We start from the raw sequence: 27286 nt of genomic DNA, 5'->3' as shown, positions 1-27286 counted from the left end.
TCGATAAAAGCAGAGAACTGATCAATGATAAAGTAATCAGAAGGAAAGACTCCAAGAAAAAGAATTAAAGTAGGACTTGGTAGAAACACAAATAGATGCCTAAGCTCCTTGCGCTTCTAGAACATTTTACACCTGTGCAGAAAAGGTACCAAAGGAAGCCTGAGGCTGCTATGCTTAGAAATAACTGTTTGCAAGAATGGTCCTTGGTTGGCATCTGGGAGCTTGGATTTTAGAAGTGCTCTCACCATTTCCTGGTAATGATGGCTCAGTGTTCATAAAATGCTCGTGAAAAATATTGGATTGAGGAATTCCTGTGCTATCCCAGGCCACTCCCCTGAGATGTGTAGTCCAGGATGGGGTACTGTACCTTACCATCAGCTGGTTAGGCCCAACCTTTAATTGTCTCTTAAAATGCTCAACCACCCCTGTGGATTAGAGTTTATAGCACATGAAGAGCCCATTGTATCACCCATAATTGGGCTCCCTGATGTGTAGCTTGGGCCAAAAATCCAGGGTCATTATCAGATGCAGTGTTCTTAAGGTAACTGAACAAGAAACAAAGGTGGTCTTGTAGGGCCTAGACAGTGCGGCCCAAGTCATTGGAACACATAGGAATGGCTAAGCGAAACCCAGAGAAATGTCAGTTGCAATCAGTAGCCACAGGAACATAACAGACAGAATGAGAGGCCCACCATGTTCTATCTGCTGAGAATACCCCGGCCCACTGGCCTTATGAACCTGTCCCTGGACAGTATTGTTAGCCTTGACTGGGGTCTCACAAGCAAGACAGCTTTTTCATGCTGTTATAGTGTCTTCTCACAACCGTCGCAGTCCATGCATTCTTGCCCAATCTAAGATCCTGTCTGAATCTCCATGAGCCATCTCTTGTGGATCCAGGAGGCAACTGGTTGCACATCTGCTTGCTCTGGAGCAAGGAACAATTCATTTTCCACATTTAGCTGACGAACATAGTTTGCTCTTGGTAAAGGTCCCCTTTTTCAGCATAGGTTCCTTTCTGGTGAGCATCCACATGGGTAACAAAATGGTTATTAGGAGCAGAATCCCTTCCCCTCCTCATGAAGAGTTGCCCCTGTTAGGACACTCTGAAGGAGGAAGTCTGTAGTGACACATCCCACAAGGCACTAAGTTTAATAAGATTATCTCCTTGTTAACAATCGTTCTTCTCAGAATCAAAAACTTTCTTAAACAATCAGCGAGCATCCCCCATGACCCAACAGCATGACCAGCAAAGTGTCCCCACGGGACTGTCAGGATTTTTCCTCTTACAGAACAGCACTGTATGATCACCCTCTCACTGCACCCATTTGGTCATGCCATCAGGTGTCCAGGTAGTCAATCAGGACAACAAGCCAAACTGAAACTAACAATCACGGCTTTATTCACTTACTGTGACAATGCAAGTCAAGAGCTTTAAAAAAAAAAAAAAAAAAAAAGAGGCACCAGCGCCTCAGTGTTCCATCTCTCCCCATGAAACAGCACCAGGTGAGTCAGGTGGATGCGACACAGACGGGAGAATTCATCTCATCTCCTAGGAGCACTGAACAAAAGTCTTCTCTCTCTTTATGTGGGGGTGAAAGAGATAAGGACTAGAGTAGAAAAGTGCCTCTGCTGACACCCTCATTAAGATGTTTCAGCAGAGGTGCTCGGTTAACGCCTTAGGTGAGGCCCCAATAAGGAGGCTGCCAAACAGAGGCCACTGGGTTGGGAGTGTAGACATGCAAATGAGTGTGGCTGGCCTGGGAGGCCAATCCTTGACTACCACTCCCTCCAGGGACTGCAATGCACTGGTTATACACCAAGTTTGGTGTAGGGAGGGCACCTTCCCCTATGCCAGAAAAAGCCTCGCAATTGTCTATGGTCAAGCCTGAAAGATCACATATGGGATTTTGGTCTGAAGTGAACCTCCTCACTTACTACAAGCAAGGCTGATTAACGTTGTGATACTATGAACATAAATACAGTATGGTTACCAAATTCTAATACCCATTCAATATAATTAAAGCAAAAAGACATAAATACAAGGTAAGATAATGGGGAAAAAAAAGAACATGAAAAAGTTTGCCACAGTTTTTTGATCTCATAACTATTAATAAAAGTCTTCTGGGCACACCCTCATTTTGTATCTATACAGAGCTTACAACAGGTGAAAAAAATGACTAATATATAAAAATTGGTTCCAATCTAAAATATTAGAATCACATGCAAATATTCGGATATCTGAGTTGGGAAGTTAAAATAATATTTTAAATATATATATGTATACTCACGATTCATCTAAATCTTCTACAAATCCTTTACAGACGACCATATCAAGTAAAACAACTGAAAAAAAAAAGACAAAATGTACACAATAAATGCTGATTATTTGGCTCATACTGTATAAGCTTAGTCATCTTTGAAGTGTTTTTGACCTTTCACAACCTACCAAAAAATTCATCACTGATGCATCTCAGGGTGCAAATGATGCAAAAGCAAAGGTAGTTCATCCATTTAATAATTATTTAGTCTGTATGCAACCATATCGTGACCGGCCAAGTTCTAGGTAAACCAATAAATCTAATATACACAGTTCCTTTTTCTTCTGTATTTTCACTCTCATCTTACTTCTCTTTTTTACCATCTTATCTTTTTGGAATACAGATAGACAGCATTCTTCTGTATTTCTTTTGCTTTAGTAGCAATTACCTCTTCCGTAAAAACTCCAAATGCCATTCAAAATATTTCCCCTCGTAGAAAGAAAGTCGAGTTGCAACTCTGATATTTATTACAGGGCAGTGCCTGACACAGAGTGGGCTCTAAAAGGTTAAGTGAGCGGACCCCAGTGAGAATGAGGGCACTCCATGCTGACGGGAGGCAGCTGAGAACCGCTGACACACACTCAGGTCCTTTTCACACCGCACAATCCCGGCGGCCTGACCCTGATCTGTTCTCGACCACCCTCTCTGAGCAGTGGTGGTAAAAATCCTTAAACGTGACAAGACTCGGAACCTAAAGCCAAGGCAAGATCTGGTCGTTAAGCTGGGACGGCGGCATCCTTCTTGCCCATCAAAGGAGTAAGCTTTATTGAAACTTCCTGCCACAATGAGAAAAACACAAACACAAAGCAGCGCGCCCTTCCCACGTCCAGTATTGGTCCGGCACAGCGGCGGAGGAAGGACCCCAAGGTGTCCGCTCTGCTAGCGCCAGGCAGGGCGGCGCGGCGGGGACGGCAGGACGCTGCCGGGAATGGGTGGGCATCTCCGCGGGCCCCGCAGGCCTCGCCCCAGACCCGGGTCCAATCCCGGCCCCACGGCGGGGCCAGGTCCCACGCGCCCGCCCGCATCCCGACCAATGCGCCCCCATTACCTGTGGCGCAGAGCCGCAGGGCCGCCCAACTCTTCCACGCTGCCATGCTAGCCCGGGAGAGCTGCAGAAGCTGACTCTGTGCAAAAGAGGGATAAAGACACTGGGGTCCACCGCCTGCCCGCCCGGAAAGGGAAGCGGAGCCGACCCGGAGCGGAAGAGAAGCACCGCGCTGAATACGGGGGCGGGGCTAGCCGGCCTCCGTTACCCTGCCAGGACCCGGCCGGTCTCCGTTTCTGGCTCGGCGCGGGAGTGCGGCGCATGCGCGGGGACGGCAGCGCCTGCGCACTCGTGTCTTAAGAATCCTTTGCGCCCTCGGCGCCCCCCTAGCCAAGGAGCGTGGGAACCCTGTGTAAGAGCTTTACTAGGGGAAACGGTGCTAGTTCACTGGGGTGCGTTTCCGGGAAGGTGAATACCGGTGAAAGTTATGCTGAGGGTGAGGTAGGCTCTGACGACGCACTTGCAGGTTGAATATTGGCACATCATTTACTTGTTACTCCCGTGCAATGAGTGCACCTGTGGGTTTTAATGCTGGATCAAATTCCTGGAAAGAGGCGCGCATTAAGACTGCGAATTGCTGAGCTGCGCGACCCTCCGTATTTTTCCAAAACGTATTTGTAATATTCTTTCAACATGTTTGCATAATGGGACATCTCTTAAATGCAGCAAGCTTTAATGCATTTTTGCCAAAGTAAGGATTGCCTCTTTAAAAACTTTCTCTTGAAACTTGAGAACATGAAGTTAAGCGTAGGATATTTTTTGATGACTCTTTTCTGATTATTTTGGAACTAGATAAAATAGTATGAAATATTTATATTGCTACCTGTTTTTTCTTCTATACGACAATGATTTATAAAACCATATACTTTTATAAGACGGTTACTGCAGCAATCACTACTTACGAATTAGATGAAATTTTTATTGGATATAAGGTACCAGAGAATTTAGATCAAACCAAATTTTGAACACCTGTGACAACAACAGAAGGGGGATAGGATGTCAGCCGGTTCACCTTAGGTTCAAAATTCCAACAGGCAGAAATGTCATAAAACGTTGTTATTCCTAGTGACTAGAAGATTAAATTACACTAATTGAGAGCAAGCCCTAAATGTCACCCCCTTTGTGCATACAGCATGGTATCCAGCGCAAGCCCTCTACAGATTCAGTTTTTCTTTTTCTTTCTCTTTTCCTTTTTTTCTTTTTTTTTTTTTTTTTTTTAAGAAAAAAGTAGACTGAAACGTAAGGGGACTGTTGAAGTGATGGGAATGTTCTCCCGGTGGTGGTGGAACAGCTTTATAATAGTACCATCGCCTCGATACTCTTATACAGAAGCTTTTCTACTTCCTTGGCAAGGTCTCTGAATGACCCATATTCAATTTTTTTTCATTCTCATGTATTTCAAAGTTTTCTGTGTTCCACAGCATGCAAAATGAAATAATTTCTTCTTATATTTGCGCTACAGTTTAAGTTCACATGTGGAGAACAACAAAAGCCAGTTGACCTAGATCTGTGCTCAATAGCGTAGCACTAACCACATGTGGCTATTGAGCTTTTGAAATGTGCCTAGTGTGATGAAGTAACTGAATATTAATTTTTTTTAATTTCAGTAAACTCAAAAACTGACACTTGATTCAGCTATTGGAAAGTTTTTTAATGTGGTTGGAACAACTGAGGTATGTGAATCTATTTTTTCAACTGTAAATTTTATGAAATCTAAATATTGATCAAGTCCCAGGCGTGGGTGGCTCATGCCTGTTATCCCAGCACTTTGGAAGGCTGAGGCAGGAGGATTGCTTGAGGTGAGGAGTCTGAGACCAGCCTGGTCAACACAGTGAGACCCCATCTGTACAAAAAATTAAAAAATTAGCCAGATGTGGCCTGGCACGGTGGCTCACACCTGTAATCCCAGCACTTTGGGAGGCCGAGACGGGTGGATCATGAGGTCAAGAGATTGAGACCATCCTGGCTAACATGGTGAAACCCTGTCTCTACTAAGAATACAGAGAATTAGCTGGGCGTGGTGGCAGGCGCCTGTGGTCCCAGCTACTTGGGAGGCTGAGGCAGGAGAATGCATGAACCCAAGAGGCCGAGCTTGCAGTGAGCCAAAATCACGCCACTGTACTCCAGCTTGGGCAACAGAGTGAGACTCTGTTTCAAAAAAAAAAAAAAAAAAATTAGCCAGATGTGGTGGCACACACCTGTGGTCCCAGCCACTCCAGAGGCTGAGGTGGGAGGATAAGTTGGGCCAGGGAAGTTGAGGTTGCAGCGAGCTGTAATCCTGCCACTGCATTCCAGCCTGGCAACAGAGCAAGACCATGTCTCTATAAAATAAATACCAATTAAGTATTTCTGATGAAATTAGAGAGGTTGTAATGAGATGTACTATAAATGTAAAACATACACTGGATCACTGGATTGGGGAGAAAGTATAAAACTGTAAAATATCTCAATATTTTTTACTGATTATATGTTGTGATGATTATAGCTTAGGTATATTGACTGAGTTAATTAAATTATTAAAATTAATCTCACCTGTTTTTCAGTATAGCTACTAGAAAATTTATAATTATATACATGGTTTGCATTATATTTCCGTTGCACATCACTGATCTAGGCAATGTGAAAATGATCAAAATAATGCATTAATCTGAAAATGATTTAATAAACCAATAAACTTTTTAGGCTTTTTGTTCAGAGAACATGCTAAATTTACATATGCTAAAACATATTCAGTGGTGAAAAATTTAAGTGTTTTTTTCTGCTTATCTACCTCAAGTGGTGATAATTTGTTTTGAGATTTAAAAGATTCTACTATTTTGACAACATTTTTTAAAAGACTTTCAGATAAGCTACACTTGTACAAGTACATATATATATCTTGTATATTTTCATACATATTGCTGTAGTCTAAATGTGTAACCCAAATTTCATATGTTGAAACTTAATTGCCAATATGATAACGTCAAGAGGTGGGGCCATTTGGGCATGATTTAATCATGAGGTGGAACCCTCATGAATGTGATTAGAGACCTTATGAAAGAGATTGAAGGGATCATCTTAGTCCCTTTTCCCCTTCAACCTTAAGCCATGTGAAAACACAAGAAGGTACCGTCCTGGAAGCAGAGAGCAAACCCTTGTCAGACACCAAACCTTTTGACTCCTTTATGTGCAGCCTCCAGAACTTTAAGAAATAAATTTTTATTATTTATAAATTACCACATCTGTATTTTTTTGTTATAGAGCACCAACAGGCTAAGACACATGTCCTCACCAAAAGTCATATACAAGAATATCTTGTCTATAGCAGGACAGTTTGTAATTGTGAAAAGCTAAACAACTCGAATGTCTAAGAGTATAATAGAGTAGAATAGACGATAAATTGTGCTTTAATCCTATAGTAAAGTACTATATAGCAAGGAGAGTGAATGAACTTTTGTATGGAGTACTACGTGGTCGCAAATCATAAACTAAATGTTGAACAGAAGAAGCCAGAAACTAAAGAAAGGTACTATATGATTTTATTTACATAAGCTCAAAAGCAGGCAAATTAATCGTGTTAAAAGTTGAGATACAGGTAAACATCATGTTTCTTGACCTGGGTGCTGCTTACAATGATATGTTCACATTGCGAAAATGCATTGAGCTCTACCTTAAGGGGTTCTGTACTTTTCTGTGTTTGGCCCTAATAAAAGCTTAAAAATAAGAATAAATAAATAAAGCTACATACATTTATGTTTTTAATGGATAGACATTATATAGTTTTAACAGTGCTTCTCAAATTTTAAGCATCAGTTGCCTGGAGAGCTTGATTTAATGCAGATTCTAATCGGTCCCTAGAGAATCTGACCCAGTAGTGGGGCCCATCAATTTACACTTCTCAATAGTTCCCAGGTAGTGCTGTTGTTTCTGTCCTGCATGTCTCATGTAGTGGTGTTGAGGGAAAATAATTTCAGAAAATACCATTTCTTTTTAAATCACTTTGTGTAAAATATGCTTTAAAGAATGATGGAAGAAAAATCTGTTGTATATTGATTATAGTCTTTATTTATTCAGTATACTAATTACATTAAAAATACTGGAACCAGAAGAAGAGCATAAATACAGGCGGTAAAACTTAAGGAAAAGAGATACAGAACAACTTTATGAAAATATATATGAAAACTTAAAGTCATTATTATTTAAAAAACAAAACAAAACTTGTTCAAAAACTAAAAAGACTTAATAATTAGCAATTAAAGGAATTGAATCAGAAGCTTAAAATTATACCAATAAAAATGAGACCTGATTGATTTTAAAATATGTGCTACCAATCTTTATGAAAACAAAAATTAGTCTGTATTAGGATTCTCCAGAGAAAGAAAACCAAAGGAAGCTTTATTATGTGAATTGGCTAATGCAGCTATGAAGACCAAGAAGTCCTATAATCTTCCATCTGCAAGCTGGAGAACCAGAAAGCCACTCCAAGTGTTTAATTCAGTCCAAGTCTGAAAACCTGATAATGAGGGGTCCAAAGGCCTGAGAACCACAAGTTAGTGATGTAAGTCCTGATCTGAGTCCCAAAGCCCAACAACCAGGAGTAGTGATGTTCAAGGGCAAGAAAAAGATGGATGTCTCAGCTCAAACACAGACAGTGAATTCACCCTGCCTCCATCTTTTTGTTCTTTTCAGGCTTTCAATGAATTGGATGATGCCCCACGCCCCCCCCCCCCACCAAACTGGGGAGGCCATCTACATTACTCAGATACTCATTCAAATGCTAACTTTTCCCAAAAACATCCTCATAGACACGCCTAGAAATAATGTTTTACTAGCTATGTGGGCATCTCTTAGCCCAGTCAAGTTGAAACGTAACATTAACCACACTGTTACAAACACGTCCAGACAATCCAAAAATAGGGAACACTCACCAGTTTGTTCAGAGGCTAGTATAAACTTGGTCCCCAAACCAGAGGAGTCATGTGAGAATGGAAAACAGGCCCATTTTACTTGTGAACAAAAATGGAAAAGTTCCCAACAAAATATCAAACCAAATCTAGCAGTTCACTGAAAAAGATAATAATCATGACCAAATTATTATTATTTTTTCGTCCAGAAATGCAAGCCTTGGTTTAACTTGGGAAAAAAGTTTTAATGAAATTTTCTGCAGTAACACATAAGAGATAAAGAGCATATAATTATTTAAATAAATGGAGTAAAAGGAATTTTATATACTTCAACCTCTCATCAATAGTAAATTAGGAATAGAAAGACAATTCTATGACATGTGCTGTAAAGGTTAATATCCACCAGTTCTAGAATTATCCTGAGATGTTTTGCTAAATTTCTTGCATAACACTAACACCGGTCAGTCACCAAAACGTGCTGACTAATAATGATGCTTTTGTAACCATGGATCAAGGAATTTTCAGGTGGTTTTTACTTATTTGTTACATTGTTTATTAATTAATGTGAGATTGATTTGCATTTGATCTTAGTGAAATCTCCAGAGGGTTCTAGGATTGAGGCTGATTTTGTAGCAGTAATATACATATATGACTAGGAAAATATTTAAAAACTCAGGTGAGACTCCACCTTGTGTTCTTTCATTTTAAAGCGTTCTATGCACATGCACGTGGTTCCTGATCCAAGAGAGAACGTGCACTCATGACCCTTATAGAAAGAAGAAGCTAGAAGCTTTCACGTGGTATCTTTTTCCAGACTCCTTGCTGGGAGAGTGACTTTGCTCCATATCCTTATTTCAACACTGTTGTTACATTGTATCCCTTTCCTGCATAGATTTGTAAGCATTATTACATGAAGCCCGGTGAGTCTTTTTTAGCAAGTGAACTCTGTTTTTGTGCAGTTGACGTTGGAAATGGGATTGCTTAGAAGACTCCTGACTCATCTGGGCATAGTGGCTCACACCTTAGTCTCAGCACATTGGAAAGGCTAGGCAGGAGGGTGGCTTGAGTTCAGGAGTTCGAGATCAGCCTGGGCAAACTAGCGAGCCCCCTGTCTCCACAATAATTTAAAAAGTAGCCAGGCATGTTGGTCTGTCTACCTGTAATCCCAGTTGCTTTGGAGGCTGAGCGGGGAGGATTGCTGGAGGCCAAGAATTTGAGGCTACAGTGAACTATGGTCACACCCCTGCCCTCCAGCCTGTGGGACAGACAGACACAGCCTTTAAATAAAAGACTCCCAGAGACTGGGAGATTGCTGTCTTTCAGCCCAAGTTCCTGCTGTCTCAGAACTCCTGATCAGTCATTTGTTAATAGCAACAATAATTACTAGGCATCTACTTAAACAGCATTTATTGGAGTATAATACATGTGCAAACAAGAACACATATCATTAGGGTGCAGGTTAATGAATTTTTACAAAATGAGCATGCCCATGTAACTGTTTCTTGTGATGATCCAGAAACAGATCGTTGAGGCACCCACAAAACCACCCTTGTCCCTACAACCCTTGTCCTTTTCCAGTGCTTCTTTCCACCCTTCCCTTTACCACCTCTACCAGGGGAACCACTCTCCTGACTTCTGACAGGTCAGATTAGTTTTGAACTTGATATCAATGGAATAATACAGGATGCACTCTTCTGAATCTGGCTTCTTTCACTCAACATGAAGCTTGCGAGCTTCATCCAGAAAAAATAAAAAAATAAGATTCCTGACTCATTTTTTGCTAAAAATATGACTTAAGCATTATTTAGAAATAGAAAGGGAAGAATCTGATAAAACAGGATGAAAATATACTATTGATACAGAGGTGGTTGCCAAGCTATGCTTGATTGGAAGTAGCATAGTGTCTGATATTAGTTATTGATAATAAGACTTTCTGTTGCAATCTGGAAATGATAGCAACTGAATTCCAGAAGCTAGCAAAATTAGAAGAGAAATGCAAACTGAAGGCAAGCTGACTAAAATTCCAGTTCCTAGTTGTTGCTTTTAGCATTAGCAAAAGCGAAAGTAAGTTCTGAAGTTGTGTTTCATCCTCTCTGGCTGTCTAAAGAAACCTCAACCATGGGAACTTGGACACTATAACTTTTGGTGAGCCAGCTAAGCCTGAGGTTATTACCTACTACAACTAAGAAGATAATTCAAGTGGGGGCAAGTACATGATACAAGGGAGGAAACAACTGAAGTAAGGAATTGTTCTGTGAAGTAAGAGAGTATTTTGTACAGGGTTACAAGCCTTGCCCTGATGAAGCTTTGTTCAAATGGCTTCTGAGAATTTTAGATCCGTAGCATTGTCTCTGGCTTTGAACACTGTTGAGGGAGGGGAATGTTTGTACTCATCCTGCATCCTTTTTTGGCTGCTATCTTTGTGGGGATTGTGCAAGGAGAAATCCATCCTGACTGGAATGTAGTAAAGAGAGGACAATCATTCCCAGAGAAGGGCAATTTCCCCACTCTTCCCTTGTTGTTAAATGGTCGACTGAAGCTGCAGAAATGCTGATGATACAGACATTACTGGCCTGACTATGTGACAATGAAACGAGCTCCATCTGGGATGCTCCTCATCCAGCTTATGAGTGCTGCTGTTATAAAAGACACCCCACCACCATGAACACCATATGTGATTTTGCTTTGGGGACCTAAAAAGGATGTAAAAGAGACAGCTTTGGATTTTTATTCCCAACTTCCTCCTATCAGACTTCAAGAAAATATTATACAAAGGGTAGGGTTTTATACAAGAAAGTAAATTTAAAAAAAGAAAAGGTCAAGAATTCTTTAGATGTTTAAGAATTAGAAGTCTTTAGATGTGTAATCTAAAATGACATGAAAAAGGAACAAATGGGCAGAGTACCCACCAGATCTTTGATGAAATTTTTCAGGAAGCGAGAGAAATACAAACTGCTTCTTCTCAAACTTCCTAAGATATGAAAATACGAAAGCAAATATACTTGACTTGTCTAAGATTAGGGGAATTTCAGATAGAGAGAGGTTCTCATGAGCCTCCAGCACTAGCATTGAATTCCAAAATATCTGCTTTTATTTTTTTTTCTTTTTTCAACTTTTTTTTTTTAGATTCAGGGAGTACAAGTGCAGGTTTGTTATGTGGGCTGTTTATTAGTCCTTTCTCACACAGCTGTGAAGAAATATGAGAGACTGGGTAATTTACAAAGAAAAGAAGTTTGAATCACAGTTCCTCATGGCTGGGGAGGCCTCAGGAAACTTACAATCATGGTGGAAGGCACCTCTTCACAGCGTGGCCGGACAGAGAATGGGTGCCCAGCAAGGTGGAAAGCCCCTTTTAAAAACATCGGATCTTGTGAGAACTCAATATCATGAGAAGAGCATGGAGAAAACTGCCCCTATGATTAAACTGTCTCTACCTGGTCCCACCCTTGATATATGGGGATTATTACAATTCAAGATGAGATTTGGGTGGGGACACAGGACCAAACCATATCATTCTGCCCCTTACCCCTCCCAAATCTCATGTTCACACCTTTCAAACCACAATCATGCCTCTCCAACAGCCCCCTAAGTCAGCTCATTCCAGCATTAACCCAAAGTCCAAGTCCAAAGTCTCATCTGAGACAAGGTAAGTCCCTTCCACCTATCAGCCTGCAAAATCAAAAGCAAGGCAGTTACTTCCTAGATACAATGAGGGTGCAAGGATTGGGTAAATACAACTGTTCCAAATGGGAGAAATTGGCCCAAAGGGGATACAGGCCCCATGCAAGTCCGAAATCCAATAGGGCAGTCGTTAAACCTAGAGTTCCAAAATGATCTCTTTTGACTCCATGTCTTATATCCAGGGCACACTGATGCAAGACGTGGAGCAGCTTGGACAGCTCCACTCCTGTGGCTTTGCAGGGTATAGCCCCACTCCTGGCTGCTTTCACAGGCTGGCATTGAAAGTCTGTGGCTTTTCCAGCTGCATGGTACATGCTATCAGTGGTTCTACCATTCTAGGGTGTGGAGGATGGAGGCCTTCTTCTCACAGCTCCACTAGTCAGTGCCCCAGTGGGGATGCTGTGGTGGGGGCTGTGATGAAACATTTCCCTTCTGCACTCACCTAGTAGAGGTTCTCCATGAGGACTATACCCCTGCAACAAACTTCTGCCTGGACATCCAGGCATTTCCATATATTCTCTGAAATCTAGGTGCAGGTTCCCAAACCTCAATTATTGACTTGTGTGCACCCACAGGCTCAATATGATGTGGAAGCTGTCAAGGCTTGAGGCTTGCATTGTCAGAAGCAATTTCCCAAGCTATGCCTTGGCCCCTTTTAGCCATGGCTGGAGTTGAAGCAGCTGAAACATAGTTCACCAGGTCCTGAGGCTACACAGAGCTGGGGGGCCCTAAGCTTGGCCCACAGAACCAGTTTTTCCTCCTAGACCTCTGGGCCTGTGATGGAAGGGGCCGTGTGAAGGTTTCTGACATTCCCTGAAGACATTTTCCCCTTTGTTTTGGTGATTAACATTTGGCTTCTCACTACTTATGCAAATTTCTGCAGCTTGAACTTCTCCCCAGAAAATGGGGTTTTCTTTTCTATCCTATCGTCAGGCTGCACATTTTCCAAAATTTTTTGCTCTGCTTCCTCTTGAATGCTTTGCTGCTTAGCAGTTTCTTCCACCAGGTACCCTAAATTGTCTCTCTAAAGTTCAAAGTTCCACAGATCTCTAAGGCAGGGGCAAAATGCCACCAGTCTCTTTGCTAAAACATAGCAAGAATTACCTTTATTCCAGTTCCCAACAAGTTCCTCTTCTCCATCCGAGACCACCTCAGCCTGGATTTCATTGTCCATATCACTATCAGCATTTTGGTCAAAGCCATTCAACAAATCTCTAGTAAGTTCCAAACTTTCCCACATCTTCCTGTCTTCTAAACCCTTCAAGTCTCTAGGAAGTTCCAAACTTTCTCACATTTTCCTGCCTTCTTTTGAGTCCTCTAAACTGTTCCAACCTCTGCCTGTTACCCAGTTCCAATGTCGCTTCCACATTTTCAGGTATCCTTATAGCAGCACTCCACTCTATTGGTACCAGTTTACTGTATTAGTCTGTTCTCATGCTACTATGAAGAAATGCCCGAGACTGGGTAATTTATAAAGAAAAGAAGTTTAATTGACTCACAATTCCACATGGCTGGGAAGACCTTAGGAAACTTACAGTCATGGCGGAAGGCACCTCTTCACAGGGCAGCAGGAGAGAGAAGGGGTGCCGAGTGAAGAGGGAAGCCCCTTATACAACCATCAGATCTCATGAGAACTCACTATCATGAGAACAGCATCAGAGAAACTGCTTTCATGATTCAGTTATCTCCATCTGGTCCTGCCCTTGACACATGCGGATTATAATTCAGTGTGAAATTTGGGTGAGGACACAGATAACCATATCAAGTAGATTCTGTGTCACTGCAAAATACCTGCTTTTAATAGTAAGGCACGATATTAATTTTCTATTGCTGCAGTTTAAAGCAACACAAATTTATTATGTCCCATTTCAGTAGATTGGAAATCCAGTACACTAAGCTAGTCTTTCTACTCCAGGTTACAAAAGTCTACAATCGAGGTGTCAGAAGGCTGTACTCCTTTTTGGAGGCTCTAGGAAAGGACCCACTTCCAGGCTTCTAAGGTTGCTGTTGGAATTTACTTGTATGTAGTGGTAGGACTGAGGGCTCTGTTTCCTTGACAACTGCTGTCTGGGAATTATTCTCCACCCACATTTCCTGACTCATGGCCCACTTCAAAGCCAGTGACAGTGGGGCAAGTCTTTCTCCTGCTTCAAATCTCTTTAACTTTCCTTTCTGCTGCAACTGTCCCTCTTCTGCTTTTGAGGGCTTGTGTGGTTATTTTGGGTCTCCCTGAATAATCCAAGATGCTCTCCATATCTTAAAGTCAGCTGGTTAATTTTATCCGCAAAATCCCTTCAGAGCAGTAACTGGATTAGTTTTTGATTGAGCAGAGTATGGGAACTTGGAGTGGACACCTTTAGAATTCTGTCTACCACAGGCAATAATGGATGAAGAAGGGTGATGTGAAGGACTGGGCCTCTTGACCAAATTCCTGTGGGGGAACCAAGGCCTTCTACAGATGTGTGGGTGAAATGGCCTAGAGGTGGAGAAGCAGCCCTTTTAGGTCAATTAGGTACAGGAACATTGCCTCGGCTTACTAATGAGTCCATTCAGGGTGATAGAATTAATTTAGGGGAACAGGGAGATGCTTCTGGAAGAAGGATAAACATTAAAATCTCATTAAAAGTTGAAATATATGATTTTCAAAAGTATACCATGGATATGTTTCCCTTACCTGAATGCATAATTGGTATGGATAGAATAATTGGCTGCAAATTCTTCCTCCAACTGAGTGAAATTTTTTACATATGAAATAACTTGTAGATCTGCTCTTCATTCAGTACTAATTGGATATGAAAAATGGGAACTGTTAGAGTTACCTAAGCCTATTCAAATAATAAATTTGAAATGCTAACTAACATATGCCTACAGCAACACAAAATTACTGCCTTAATTAAAGAAATGTTACCTGCAGGCATGTTTGTGTCCACACACTCTCTATATAGTGCCCTGATGTTGCCAGTGAGAGAGGCTGATGGATGATGGAGACTATCAGTGGTTACTGGAAACTCTATTAAACAGTAACTTTAATAGCTTAAGAAGTCCCTGATATAATCCACACTATTCAACTGCTAAATAGACTATTAAACAAGCTAAAGGTGACTGGTTTTCTGTAATTGACCTGGCTAATATTTTTTGCAATATTAGATGTCAGGAAGAGTCAACAACAGTGTGCATTCATGTAGAATGGTTTTCAACATACATTTGCCTCAAGGATACTTGAATTCCTCCCTGCATATTGTCACAATCTGGTGAGACAGATCTAGATGCAATACAGTGTCCTAATGCTCTATCCTGATGATTCTATGATTATCTCTGAAACTGAGAGTCAAGCTAAAAGCAACCTTACCATGATCATGAATCTGATTGGGGATCTGATTGCGGATGGTTCATGAACCCTAAACAAATCTAGGACCCTGTAAAGACTATAAAATGTGGGAAGAGTCCATGGATTGGAGTGCCAAATGATACACAAAAGACTACAAGGAAGAAAAGGTTCTTGCTCCTCTCCCCTCAGACTAAATGAGAGAACTAATGCCCAATAGGCCTATTTGGGTTTTGGAAAAATCGTATCATCTACTTTGGTATACAATTGGGTCCATCCCATTAAATCAGCTGGAAAAAGTCCATTTGAAGGGAAGCTTGAACAAAACAACAAGCCTTCTTGGAACTGCAGAGCCTGTAGTTGAAGCTGTCCTGTTTGGACCATATTGTGTTAATGCTGAGATAGTATTCAGAATGTCAGTCACCTGCATTCATACTGACTCCAGTCTCTGGCTAAAGCCCATAACCATGGTCAATAGTGACTTCTGTGTTTTTGGAATAGAAAATTACCTAGTACCATTCTCTGGTATATTTCTTTTAAAGACAGTTACTAGATAGTCACTGGGCATTTATTAATACAGCCCCAATAATTGGAGGACATAAAATTATATGAACTCCTGAACTACCTCTTATGTCATGAGTAATGTCAAGAAAGCATCCCAACATGCAGGGAAATGTTCATAGAAATTCCACCATAACGTGGAAGTAACTGCACTGCTATGATATGCAGTGGGACTCAATGTATTCATGAGCAAGTGGCCTTTCTCCACTAGGACTTCCTAAAAAGCCATCTGAAGACTTGGCTGCTACTGCTACTGGCAGGCCTAACCTTTCTACCAATTGCCTCAAGGATACATGGCAATTGGCCTGGTTTACAGGTGACAATTCCAGAATGGAGTGCCATGGCTCAGTATGGAAAGCAGCTGTCTTGCGTCCAGCAGGTAGTAAATTCTTCATGGGAGAATAGACCAGATTGGCAGCCTACTGGGCAGAATCAGAGGCTCTGTTCCTGCCAGTAATAGAATTGACACAAATAAAGTCCCAATGATTTGGGTGCATATTGACTCTTGGACTGTTGCTAATGGACTTTCAATGTGGTCTGGCAAGTGGACTGTAGATAATTGGACAATAAAGAGACCCCTGTCTCAGATATTGCTCTTTCTATAATTCTGAGTGCGAATCAAAGTAAATCATGCTGTTGTTCATCAGAGAACTTCTAGTTTCTCAAGGTGATTGGAATCAACAAGTTGATGCTTTAGTTCAATCTCTTGAAGTGGCAATATGGGTCTGTGAAATGAGTGGACATTCTGGAGGTCAAGCCATGCAGTGATGGGCTGACTGGCAATGTATACTACTGGACTCTGCTGAAGCTCAAATTTCTTATAAAAATAGATTATTCTGCTTGTCAGCAGGAGAGGCAACATTTGAAGTCCTTTCTGAGAAGTAATCCCATGGAAGAAAGTCTAACATATAACAGGGAAGTAGATTATATTGCCTCATTTTCTATTCATTCAAGGGTATTCGAATAGAGTATACAAGCATAATCGATATTCTTGATTTGGCTTTGCATTTCTTTGTATCTGAATCCATGGCTGCTAATACTACCCAAAGATTGAACAACAGAAACAAACTTATGGCACGAGTTTTGTCCTGCTAGTTAAATTCCTCATGTCAAGGTGAAGCTTTCAGACTGTGCACCAAGATTATGTTGCAGCTGTGCTCTTGCATTATCTCCTCAGCTTTAGGCACAGCTGGCTGTGACCTGAAGCAGGCAGAATGCTGTAGTCTATTGCTGCTTGCCTTAAGCAGCCTCATGATTTACATCAATGTGCCTAAAAAATTATAATTCTTTCTGGGTGTTATCCTGCTCAAAATGTTGAGAAACACCAGGATACACAATTAGGATCAATAATATTCATCAAACATTGTTAAGAGTAAGTCAAAAAATAGAAGAATTTCCTTTAATATCTGGAATTGGATGAGAAGTTCAATATTACCACACCTATTAAATATTGTACTGAAAATCCTAGCTTGTGTAGTAAAAGAAAAAAAGAAAGGGGTAGTGTAAGGATGGGAAAGGGAAGCAAAATTATTATTAATCATGGATAAGGCAACATATATTGAATTTTTTTAAAAAAGTTCATGTATTCTGCAGGAGTAAATTAAAAAAAATTCATGCAATTTATAAGCATTAGTAAAGGTTTACAAAAGTAGCTAGGTTTATGGTCATTATGCAATAATACATTGTGTTACTTTAAAATAGCAATCAAGAGAAAACATGAAAAAATCATTAATATTAGTAATAAAATGCTACATTATAATAAATCTAAAGATGTGGCAGCTATATGAAGGAAATTATGACACTGTTTAAAGAAATTAAGCAAGATGCCAATAAATGGAGAGAGAAAGCACTGCAGTGGATAGATAACATCACAAGGTATCCGTTATCCCCAAGATTATCTATCGATTCCATGAAATTTCAATGACAATTTTAAGAAGTCTTTTTCAGGGACCTTGATATGTTGACAAAAATTTATACAGAAGAGCAAAAGTCCAAGTATATCCAAAAAACTAAGATGGAAGAGCTTATTCTGCTAGATATCAAGATTTTATTGAGGACAATGTAGTATTGACGCAGGGATAGACCAACTGACCAGTGGAATACAATAGCTCAGAAACGAATTCAGGCATTATGGAAACTTGACACATGGCTTGATACATCACGTTGGAGAAAACTGGAGAAAAGCGTATAATGTACTCAGACAATTTTAATCCCCATAAAGACAAAACAATTAATTTGGGTCCAAACCCTACACCATTGACAAAAAGTAGTTCCAGCAAGAAAAAAGACAAATGAGCAAGCAAAACATTAAAGTCTTGATAAGAATACATAGAACATCTTTGACACTTAGAGATAGAAGAGGATTTCCTGAATACAAACAGGTCAGATTATCTTATCCATTAACAATATAAAAATACAAAAAAATCTAGTGCTGTGTTTTCTTTTTCTTAAAAAGTTCTATATTTATTTCTAAGTCTCCCTAGGGTTCAAAGGTACTAACCCAATTATGAAAGTCAATTAATATTACATTTAATTAGGTTATTCGTTTTTATAGACTTAGTCCAAGAGGATCACTTAGATACTTTTCCAGGACTTTGAAGAAATATTTTGAACCTTATTTGTAGTTATTATGCCGTTTTTTCGTAATTTCAACAGAGTGACCCACTCATGTAATACTTCTGTCTGCCGATAGATGCAGCTTACTCAAGATAAGCAATTGACTAGAACACTTATGATCTGTTATCATCTTTTCCCTGAATTTTAAAAATGTTAAACATTAATGTAATCTCACGCTCATTCATATTCTTAAAGTAAGCAAATCCTACTGATTTAAAAAATAATAGCAGATTGGTTATGGATGTCTCATATATCTTCGTCTGACTGAATGTCACACTTAAGAAGTCAATCCCTTGAGTCAGAAAAATGTCTTCTACATGATGTATTTAATACTAAACTGTATTCTGTGTCCTGTATCAATATAAGAAAGGTATCAACAATATCAAAAGGACTGAGTAATAAGATTTCAGCAGAAATATTCTGATATCTTGATCTTCTTTGGCACATTTAAATTAATATTTATTTGGGCGGGTCATTATGGATTTAAGATTTTTATTTTTTTAATTTTATTTATTTATTTTTTTGGAGACAAAGTCTTCGCCAGGCTGGAGTGCAATGGTGCGATTTTGGCTCGCTGCAACTTCTGCCTCCCGGGATCAAGCGATTCTTCTGTCTCAGCTTCCCAAGTAGCTGGGACTACAGACATGCGCCACCACCCTGGCTAATTTTTGTATTTTTAGTAGAGACGGGGTTTCACCATATTGGCCAGGCTGATCTTGAGCTCCTGACCTCATGATCTGCCCGCCTCGGCCTCCAAAAGTGCTGGGATTACAGGGGTGAGCCACCACGTAGATTTAATGTATTCGAGTTAACCATAAGTATTTTTCTATTTTTGATGCTGATATGATCACAAACCCCTATAATCTAGTTCCTGTGTCGTTTTGATCTGATTCCATTAACCCTTCAATGAAACTTTGGCTTATATGAAAACTTGCACACTCTTTTATACTTTCCTTCCCCAGACTTGGAATCAGTGATCCTTCCAAAATACCCTGGCTCCTTTTCATGGAAAATTGATTTTGAGGAACTATAATCTGGACTCTACATTTGCATATTAGGTTGGTCCCATCTGAGGTTCCATTGCCTCAAGGTCATTTTAGTGACCAGAGGGATAAACAATTTCGCATATGTATGTATACATATATAATATAATATAAACAATTTTGTATATATGTGTATATATAATATAATGTCTGTTATATGATCTTCTATACAATAATGCTGATTCAGGTATATATCAGTTGTCAAATTCATTTGGAGCAGAACTCTTCAGACGGACAATAGTGTTGAGATTTTGAAATCTCTGAACACCATTTCTACTTCAGTAAAAGTACAGAAAATTGTATGAATTAGTGCAAGCAAAGCTCTTTTTGGAGGAAATAAAACTTTTTATTTATTTTTATAAAACTGAACACATATCAAAGGAGAATGGCTTACAGGTATTGAGATTTAAGTCATAGTATCTACTAAATACTTGCTATTTTTCTCACATAAAAGTCCTTTCTCAGTCCTTTGGCTTTAGTACTCTAAGAGCACTCTGAGGAACTTTATTCATGTTGATATATTTTGAGGTACTCAAACATTAAAGTTCAGAAAGTGGAGAAGTTAATTTCAATGAAATATACTGCTTCCATCTCTTTCCTGTGGGCCAGTTTTTATGGAAGCACAGGGCTTTTCTTCGCTCACCTGTGTGTTTTAAATTATTTCTAGTATTTCTATGGTGGAAACCATAAACTGTTTGGTTAATAATAACCATAGCTTGAAGTCTTATTCCTTGAAATGTGTATCTGGCATCTGGCATTTCTTGAAGGCCTTCCTTTTTTTTTTTTTTTTTTGAGGTGGAGTGTTGCTCTGTCGCCCAGGCTGGAGTGCAGTGGCGTGATCTCAGCTCATTGCAACCTCCGCCTCCCGAGTTCAAGCAATTCTCTGCCTCAGCCTCCTGAGTAGCTGGGATTACAGGCACCCACCATCATGCTCAGCTAATTTTTTTTTATTTTTAGTAGAGATGGGGTTTCACCATGTTGGCCAGGCTGGTCTTGAACTCCTGACCTCAGGTGATCTGCCTGCCTCAGCCTCCCAAAGTGCTGGAATTACAGGCATGACCCACCGCGCCTGGCCTTCTTGAAGGCTTTCTACAGGAATGTCTCGTAGTGATCCCCTCACCTGCCTGCAGACAACATGACTTCATCTATTTAGAGTTAAGGTTTTCCAGTTTTCTCTTAAAATTTTTAGGATACCATAGTTCCCAGATCTATGTATTAAAAAAAACTATGATTTTGCGTCATCCTTGCTATGCCAGTTACAAGTTTTACAGACCAGGGACTATCATGGCTAAACATCCATCAGACAAGTGTGGAGCTCCTTTCCAGATTCTTGGGCTGGGGACTTCCCATAGACTGATTTAGCCTAGGGACAAAATAAACACATCCAATATATAAGGAGAACTATATGAAAACGAAAGATATAAGAGTTGGTGGGAAAGGTTATGCTAAGGCTAGAGCAACTCAGAGAAAAAGTAGACTCAGTTAATGATCTTTATGTAAATTCACAAGTCTTTCCAAACTAAAACAGCTCAGAAATGGAGCCAAAGCTAACCACATCAGCCCCAAACAGTGAAGGGGATTTAATGAGGTGGGTCTGAAAGGATAGTACCAAGGACTCATGCCTTTCACACACACTGTCTTTGTCCTGGAGAATAAGACTGCTGATTCAGAATTAAAAACTACTGTTGTTTACTAAGAGCCAATTAAAACATTAAAGAACAGGGGAGAAATGTCATCACATCTTGGTTCCTTAATCTGTCAAAATTACACATATTCTTGCTTAAGTCTCTTAGCAAATTACCTGGTGGTTGAGGAAGGAGCAAACAGGGATGAGGAGATATTTTAATACTCCACAACGGAGAAGAAAGGTAACCTTAGAGTCACAAGTTACACAACTTTATATATATCTTTTTAACTTAAGCATGCTCTAAGAAGTTAGACAACTTTAGAGATTTCTTTGAAAAGAACACTGAAAGTATACATTTCGTAGTGTTTTGTTGCAATAAACCCTCATATCAATCAACCTCAAGTGTTACGATTTGCTAATGTCTATAGATAATTAACTTTAGATTTAGGAAATAAACTCACAGTAGCTTACTTAAATTGAGAATTTACCTAAGAGGACTTCCAAATTCCTTTATAACTTCAATGATTAAAATTTTTTTACACTTTATTGCATGTTTACTCTTTCCACTTTGTGATGCCTCGTAAAAGCTAAGATTATTTTTATCAACCTGGAAAGACCTTTAGGTTCCTTTACTGATAAAAATGGTGACATCTGCTGGAACTATGTAGTTCAGCATCAAACAGTAAGGTCTGGACAACTGCCTCGACTCACATGTTGGCTGCGTTTCTGCGTTTCCAGGAGAGGTCACAGATACACTTGCAAATGGGGAAACAACAGTCTATGCTTTATTTAGAATGAAGATTTATCACGGACAAAGCCAAGCTCTTTAAGACAAGATTTCAAGAGCTGAAAGCTTCTAGAATAATATCTTTGCAAAGAAACCCACATTACTAAGAAGCTTAAAAAGTCAGAAAGCAGTTAGCAGTTGTTGCTATAGAAGCAACTGTAAACCTGTCCTCCGGGAAGAACAGAAGAGAATACTTAGCTTCCCTCAGGGAAGTGGGTTCTAGGACTCATTAAGAGGCACAGGTGACAGCAGATGCCTAGCTCTGAAAAGACAAATAGTTAAGAAGTGCCTGTCTGTAAGTTTTTTTTATTACCAGAGGCTTCAGCGTTAGGGGCGTAGAGGTTAGCTAGAACAGCAGGGTACAAACATATAAATTATTGAAAAATCCAGACTGTATTTTGTGGTCAGCATTGCAGAATGTTTTGAATGACACAGTATGACAACAACAAGGGATTATAGTCATCATCTTGCTTAGGGAGAGATTTTGTGCGTCACGTATATTTAAGCCACAAATACCAAAGATTTTATGTGCAGTGACTCAAATGTCACAATTTTAAGTCTGTTTCAGATTTGAAGCAATGCCTGCTAATTCAGCATTCTGAAAATGAGTATCCTTGTTTATTTTTTTCATATTTTTATAAAAGTTGACATTTTTATTTTTTCTCAGGCTAGAACTACTTGATAATTTTTGTTGTCATTCTCTAAATCTTATTTTCCAGAACTTGGCAGGATGAAGACAAAGTGTGTGAAAGGTATGAGTAGTTCTTTTAAATTCTCTTTTATCAACCTGCTCGTATTTTCTAGGAATTGAGAACTGAGTTTTTTATGGATATTCTGTTTTAAAAAAATTATTTAGCAATTGAATTCTCAGACCACAAAAAACTTTAAGGTTTCATTTGATCCACATTACCATATCTCTTGCAGCAACTCATTTCAGTATTTCCTTCATGAAACTTTATACAGGACTTGTTTAGGGAGAAGAATTTCTGAAACTATATATTGCTGAAATATCTTTTTATTATAGCAACATTTTATTATTTATTTATTTATTTATTTATTTATTTATTTATTTAGAGATGGAGTCTCGCTGTGTCACCCAGGCTGGAGTGCAGTGATGCATCTCGGCTCACTGCAACCTCCGCCTCCCAGGTTCAAGTGATTCTCCTGCCTCAGCCTCCTGAGTAGCTGAGACTACAGGCGTGCGCCACCACACCTGGCTAATTTTTGTATATTTTTTAGCAGAGATGGGGTTTCACCATGTTGGCCAGGATGGTCTCAAACTCCTGACCTCAGGTGATCTGCCCGCCTTAGCCTCCCAAAGTGCTGGGATTACAGGCGTGAGGCAGCGTGCCAGCCCTATAGCAACAGTTTAAAAGGACGTTTGCTTGGGTATATAATTTTATATCCAACATTCTTTCCCTTAAATATTTAAAAATATCCTACTCCTTTTGTTGCATCCATTTTTGCTGCTATGTCTGATATTCTGATCCTTGCTTCTTTGCAGGTGATCTCTGACTCACTGTAAGCTTTGTAAATTTCTCTATGCCTTGCATGTTCTAAAATTTCTCTCTAGCATTTCCAGGCGTAGTTTTTCTTTGTATATCCTGTTTGGCCTGATGGCAAATCTGGCAATGAAAACCCAAGTTCTCACACACCCGTGACTCTGCTGAACTGCTCGCACTTCTTACCAGGCGTCCTTATCACACTGCTTTGCCCATATCCAGGACTCTTTAACCAGAGGTGCATTTTTTGATAAGCGATATGTGAGATCCAATATAAACTAACCAATTAAAAACACCTCATGTTGTAAGATCTGTGTGCTCTGTTGTTCTAACTGAATGTTTTTATCTGCAAAGCATCTCTTTTGGCAATTTCTCTTCTAACGGGGTTAATTCCATCCTTAGAACCTGGCATTAGAGGGACATCATGTGGTAGTATAAGGTTATGCAGGCAGGCTTGTCGGCAGCATTCTTTGTGAATCGCTTTTCTCTTGAGACCTCAACTCTTCATTCACAGGATGCACTTTTGCTAACAATTATCATATGCCAAATATCATATCCTTTATACCAAAACAATACTTTGTCACTGTATAATGGATTAAATTATTTAGGTGGAGAGGAATTTTCAGGATTTTTTAAAAGTTTTTGAAATAAATGTAGGGAATAACAATTCTACAGGTTGTTTTAGGATACACACTAATCAAGAATATAAAACTACCCAGTGGATGTCACTTTTCAGAATGCCTTAAAGTCATTAACATTTGAATCTTAACCAAATTTTAAAAGAAGTGTGAATGTTGCTTGCTCATCAAAAGCAGTGATGATAATCTTAAATATAAAGTCCAGGAATGGCATCTGTGAAACACAAACATCTTTCTCCAACTTGATGGTGAATTAACGCTGAGTATGAGCTAACATAAGAGCTTTATTATTTAAATTGTGTTTTTTAATAGTATTCTGATCAAAACCGTTATTAATTAATGTTGTTGCCTTGCACCGCGCACATCTTTATATCATTGTGTTCTAATATCATGAGATAAGCATATGGTTCTTATATAATTTTTTAATGTAATAGTGTTAGTTATGTTTGTGCTGTGTTTTCTTTACATGTTTTTATTTTGAGATTTACATCAGATCCAGTGATTTATAGGCCATTTTACATGGAGGCAGCAAGAGGAATGAGGAAGAAGCAAACGCACAAACCCGTGATAAACCCATCAGGTCTCATGAGACTTATTCCCTATCACGAGAATAGCACGGGAAAGACCAGCCCCCATGATTCAATTACCTCCCCATGGGTCCCTCCCACAACAAGTGGGAATTCTGGGAGATACCATTCAATTTGAGATTTGGGTGGGGACACAGCCAAACCATATCAATATCTTATGTTCTTTTTCATACTAAATCTTTGAAATCGAGTGTGCAAACAACATATCTCACTTCAGGTGCTCGACAGGCATGTGTGGCGAGGCACAACAGTATCCAGTGGCACACACCTCAATCGCACAAGAGTTGGTTACGTCTTGAGCCAAAGGGGTCAATGTTTGTACCACCAATTCAGTTATTGGCTGTACTCTGCCCTCAGAGGGTTGGGAGGAGTAGTCTCAAAGGCAAAGTGGTTCCCGTTTGTCTGAGGGCGATTTTTCTTAAGAAGGTGTTCTCTTTGAGTTTTACCAGCAGGGAGTGGGCATGAGGGTAACATGTCTGGGCACCTGAAAACAAAGCATTCTCGACAGTCCCTAGGGGCGCTCATGTACTTGCTTCTCACATTAAGTTCCTTCAGTGCACACAGGGCTTCTCCAGGATTACATTTTTTTCTGAGGAAACTGAGGAAGGCTAGTGGGACCAATGATAGCTCCCACTGCAGGCTTGGTCCCAACACTCTCTCATACCCAAGATCTCCCTTCTCCACCAGCGTTATAGATTCTCCTCCCCACTCACTGGCACTTGTGGTGGTGGTGGTGGTGGTGGCAGTGGTGTGTGTATGTGTGTGTATCTGTATGTGTGTGAAGGGAGGGTTTTGTGTGTGTGTGTGTGTGTGTGTGTGTATGTGAAGGGAGGGTTTTCTCAAACTCTCATTGCTGCAGGATCTGACTCCCTGTTTATTTTGCCCTTATTAATGGCTGTGATTGGCAGTAGAGTTAAATCCAGCAATGTTAGTAACAAAAGACATCCTGGTGGATCACCAGAGTGCAAAATATCTTCTGCTGTGTCTCAATTATGTAGTAGCAGCCCTATTTCTTCATGATTAGAGTCAATTGCTCCTGCTAATACAGCAACTTCTTTCTTAGCTAGTTACTTTACTAGCACAAAGAACATAAACTGAGCAGTAATAACTTTAAATTTAATGCAATCCACATTGTTCCTCTTGGTGGAAGTGATTTCTTCTGGGAATCAGGAATGCTATACCCACAGAGACTATATTTATGCACATTGGAAGTACAAATCCCTTGAATGTGGATGGCAGTGAATGGCTACTTCCCCCTTTCTCTACCTAGACACATGTATTTTACATTTTGAGGAACATATAATGACCATTCATTTAATGTGTGTATTGCATAATAAAGGATAGTACCGCATCCCCTTGCAGGGTGTCACACTGAAGCTGGTGACTCCCTGCATCTACAAAGCCTGCTTTATCACAGGCCATGGCTCTTGCATGCTGTGGGAGGAGGTAGGACCGGGGTATTCCTTGGTCATATGTCCGCTGCTTCACCTCCATTGCTATAAAGTGGGTATCTGAGAATGAGTTGATCATATGCAGGATCCTATGTGAGCAGAGTAGACATTCTTTGCTACGGAAATGTGTAGCAAAGAATAAGAATAAGATGTCTTATCTAAAGATATCTCTGGATAAGAGTGCTTGCTGAGATATTACAGACAGGAAAGGCAGAGTCTTACCTGGAATATGGGTCTATCCCATCCAAGATTACATATTACTTGGAAGAATGGAAGGGATCTGATACAATCATTTCCAAATAATGTCCGATACAGACCTTCTGAGAGGTGCTCTCAGCATTGGTCCCTGATGGTGGCATGACAGAGCTTCAGCAGCTGCTGTAGCTAATTCACCCTTGACCTAAGGAATGTCTTGCCATTGGACCCATGCATCTCTGCTACGATGGCTGCTTCATCTGAGCCCATTGCATAAGCACCGGGATGACTGAGAATGGAGTTTGACTAACATTTATTTTTTAATTTATCTTGTCTACTTGCTTGATGAGTGTCTTTTTGGCAGTAGCTGCTTCTGTGGGCAGTAACCTGATTTAGAAGGATCTCCACACTTTGTTCCCACTCCATGCCTCCCATGCATCTCATCTGCATGCCTCTCCCCAGACCTCTCTGAATCCAATCTACCAGGCCTGCTCTTCCTAGGCCTCTGACTGCACATTCAGCACTCCCCATGATACACCCTTATTTTAGCCATATCTATTTTCACACAAAGTGGATGGCCAGGCACATTGCCTGAACCTCTGGCCATTGGACTGTAGATAAGCAGCCATTGTTTTTGTTTGTTTATTTATTTATATTTTTTAGACCAGGTCTTGCTGTCACCCAGGCTGGAGTAGTGCAGTGGTGCAATTTCAGATCACTGCAACCTCCACCTCCCAGGATCAAGCAATTCTTGTGCCTCAGCCTCCCAAATAGCTGAGATTACAGGCATGTGCCACCATGCCCAGCTAACTTTTTGTATTTTTAGTAGAGACGAGTTTTCGCTATGTTGGCCAGGCTGGTCTCAAACTCCTGGTCTAAAGTGTTCTGCCCAACTTGACCTCCTAAAATGCTGAGATTAACAGGTGTGAGCCACTGTGCCATTCAGCCAGCTACCATTCATTTTTGATTTGCACCGAAATTTCTAGCAGTCTCGCTGTTTCGTGAACAAAGCTTGAGCTTTTTATTC

At 40.1% G+C, this 27286-nt stretch overlaps 2 protein-coding genes across 4 annotated transcripts in view; one reads left to right on the top strand and one right to left on the bottom strand.

Annotated features, from left to right (window-relative positions):
- The window catches only part of TMX3 (thioredoxin related transmembrane protein 3), a 47326-nt gene extending 43737 nt beyond the window's left edge, over window positions 1-3589 (bottom strand). For both annotated transcript variants that reach the window (XM_003264326.4, XM_030810287.1), the window contains exons 1-2: window positions 3367-3589; window positions 2289-2343 (exon numbers count right to left, since the gene is read on the bottom strand). In XM_003264326.4, the coding sequence (XP_003264374.1) occupies window positions 2289-2343; window positions 3367-3412 (101 nt within the window). In that variant the 5' untranslated portion in view covers window positions 3413-3589. The remainder of the gene's footprint in view (window positions 1-2288; window positions 2344-3366) is intronic.
- A 72-nt stretch (window positions 3590-3661) lies between these two features.
- CCDC102B (coiled-coil domain containing 102B) overlaps window positions 3662-27286 on the top strand; it is a 338340-nt gene continuing 314715 nt past the window's right edge. Inside the window, exons 1-3 of one of the 2 annotated variants that reach the window (XM_030810285.1) lie at window positions 3662-3804; window positions 4971-5036; window positions 22606-22638. The gene's annotated coding sequence lies outside the window, so the exon portion shown is untranslated. The remainder of the gene's footprint in view (window positions 3805-4970; window positions 5037-22605; window positions 22639-27286) is intronic. The other variant, XM_030810286.1, reaches the window with a different exon arrangement.

The sequence above is a fragment of the Nomascus leucogenys genome, chromosome 4, assembly GCF_006542625.1.
Source record: "Nomascus leucogenys isolate Asia chromosome 4, Asia_NLE_v1, whole genome shotgun sequence".
Taxonomy (NCBI): Eukaryota; Metazoa; Chordata; class Mammalia; order Primates; family Hylobatidae; genus Nomascus; species Nomascus leucogenys.
The sequence above is the reverse complement of the archived record's forward strand: the minus strand, read 5'-3'. Positions and strand labels throughout refer to the sequence as shown.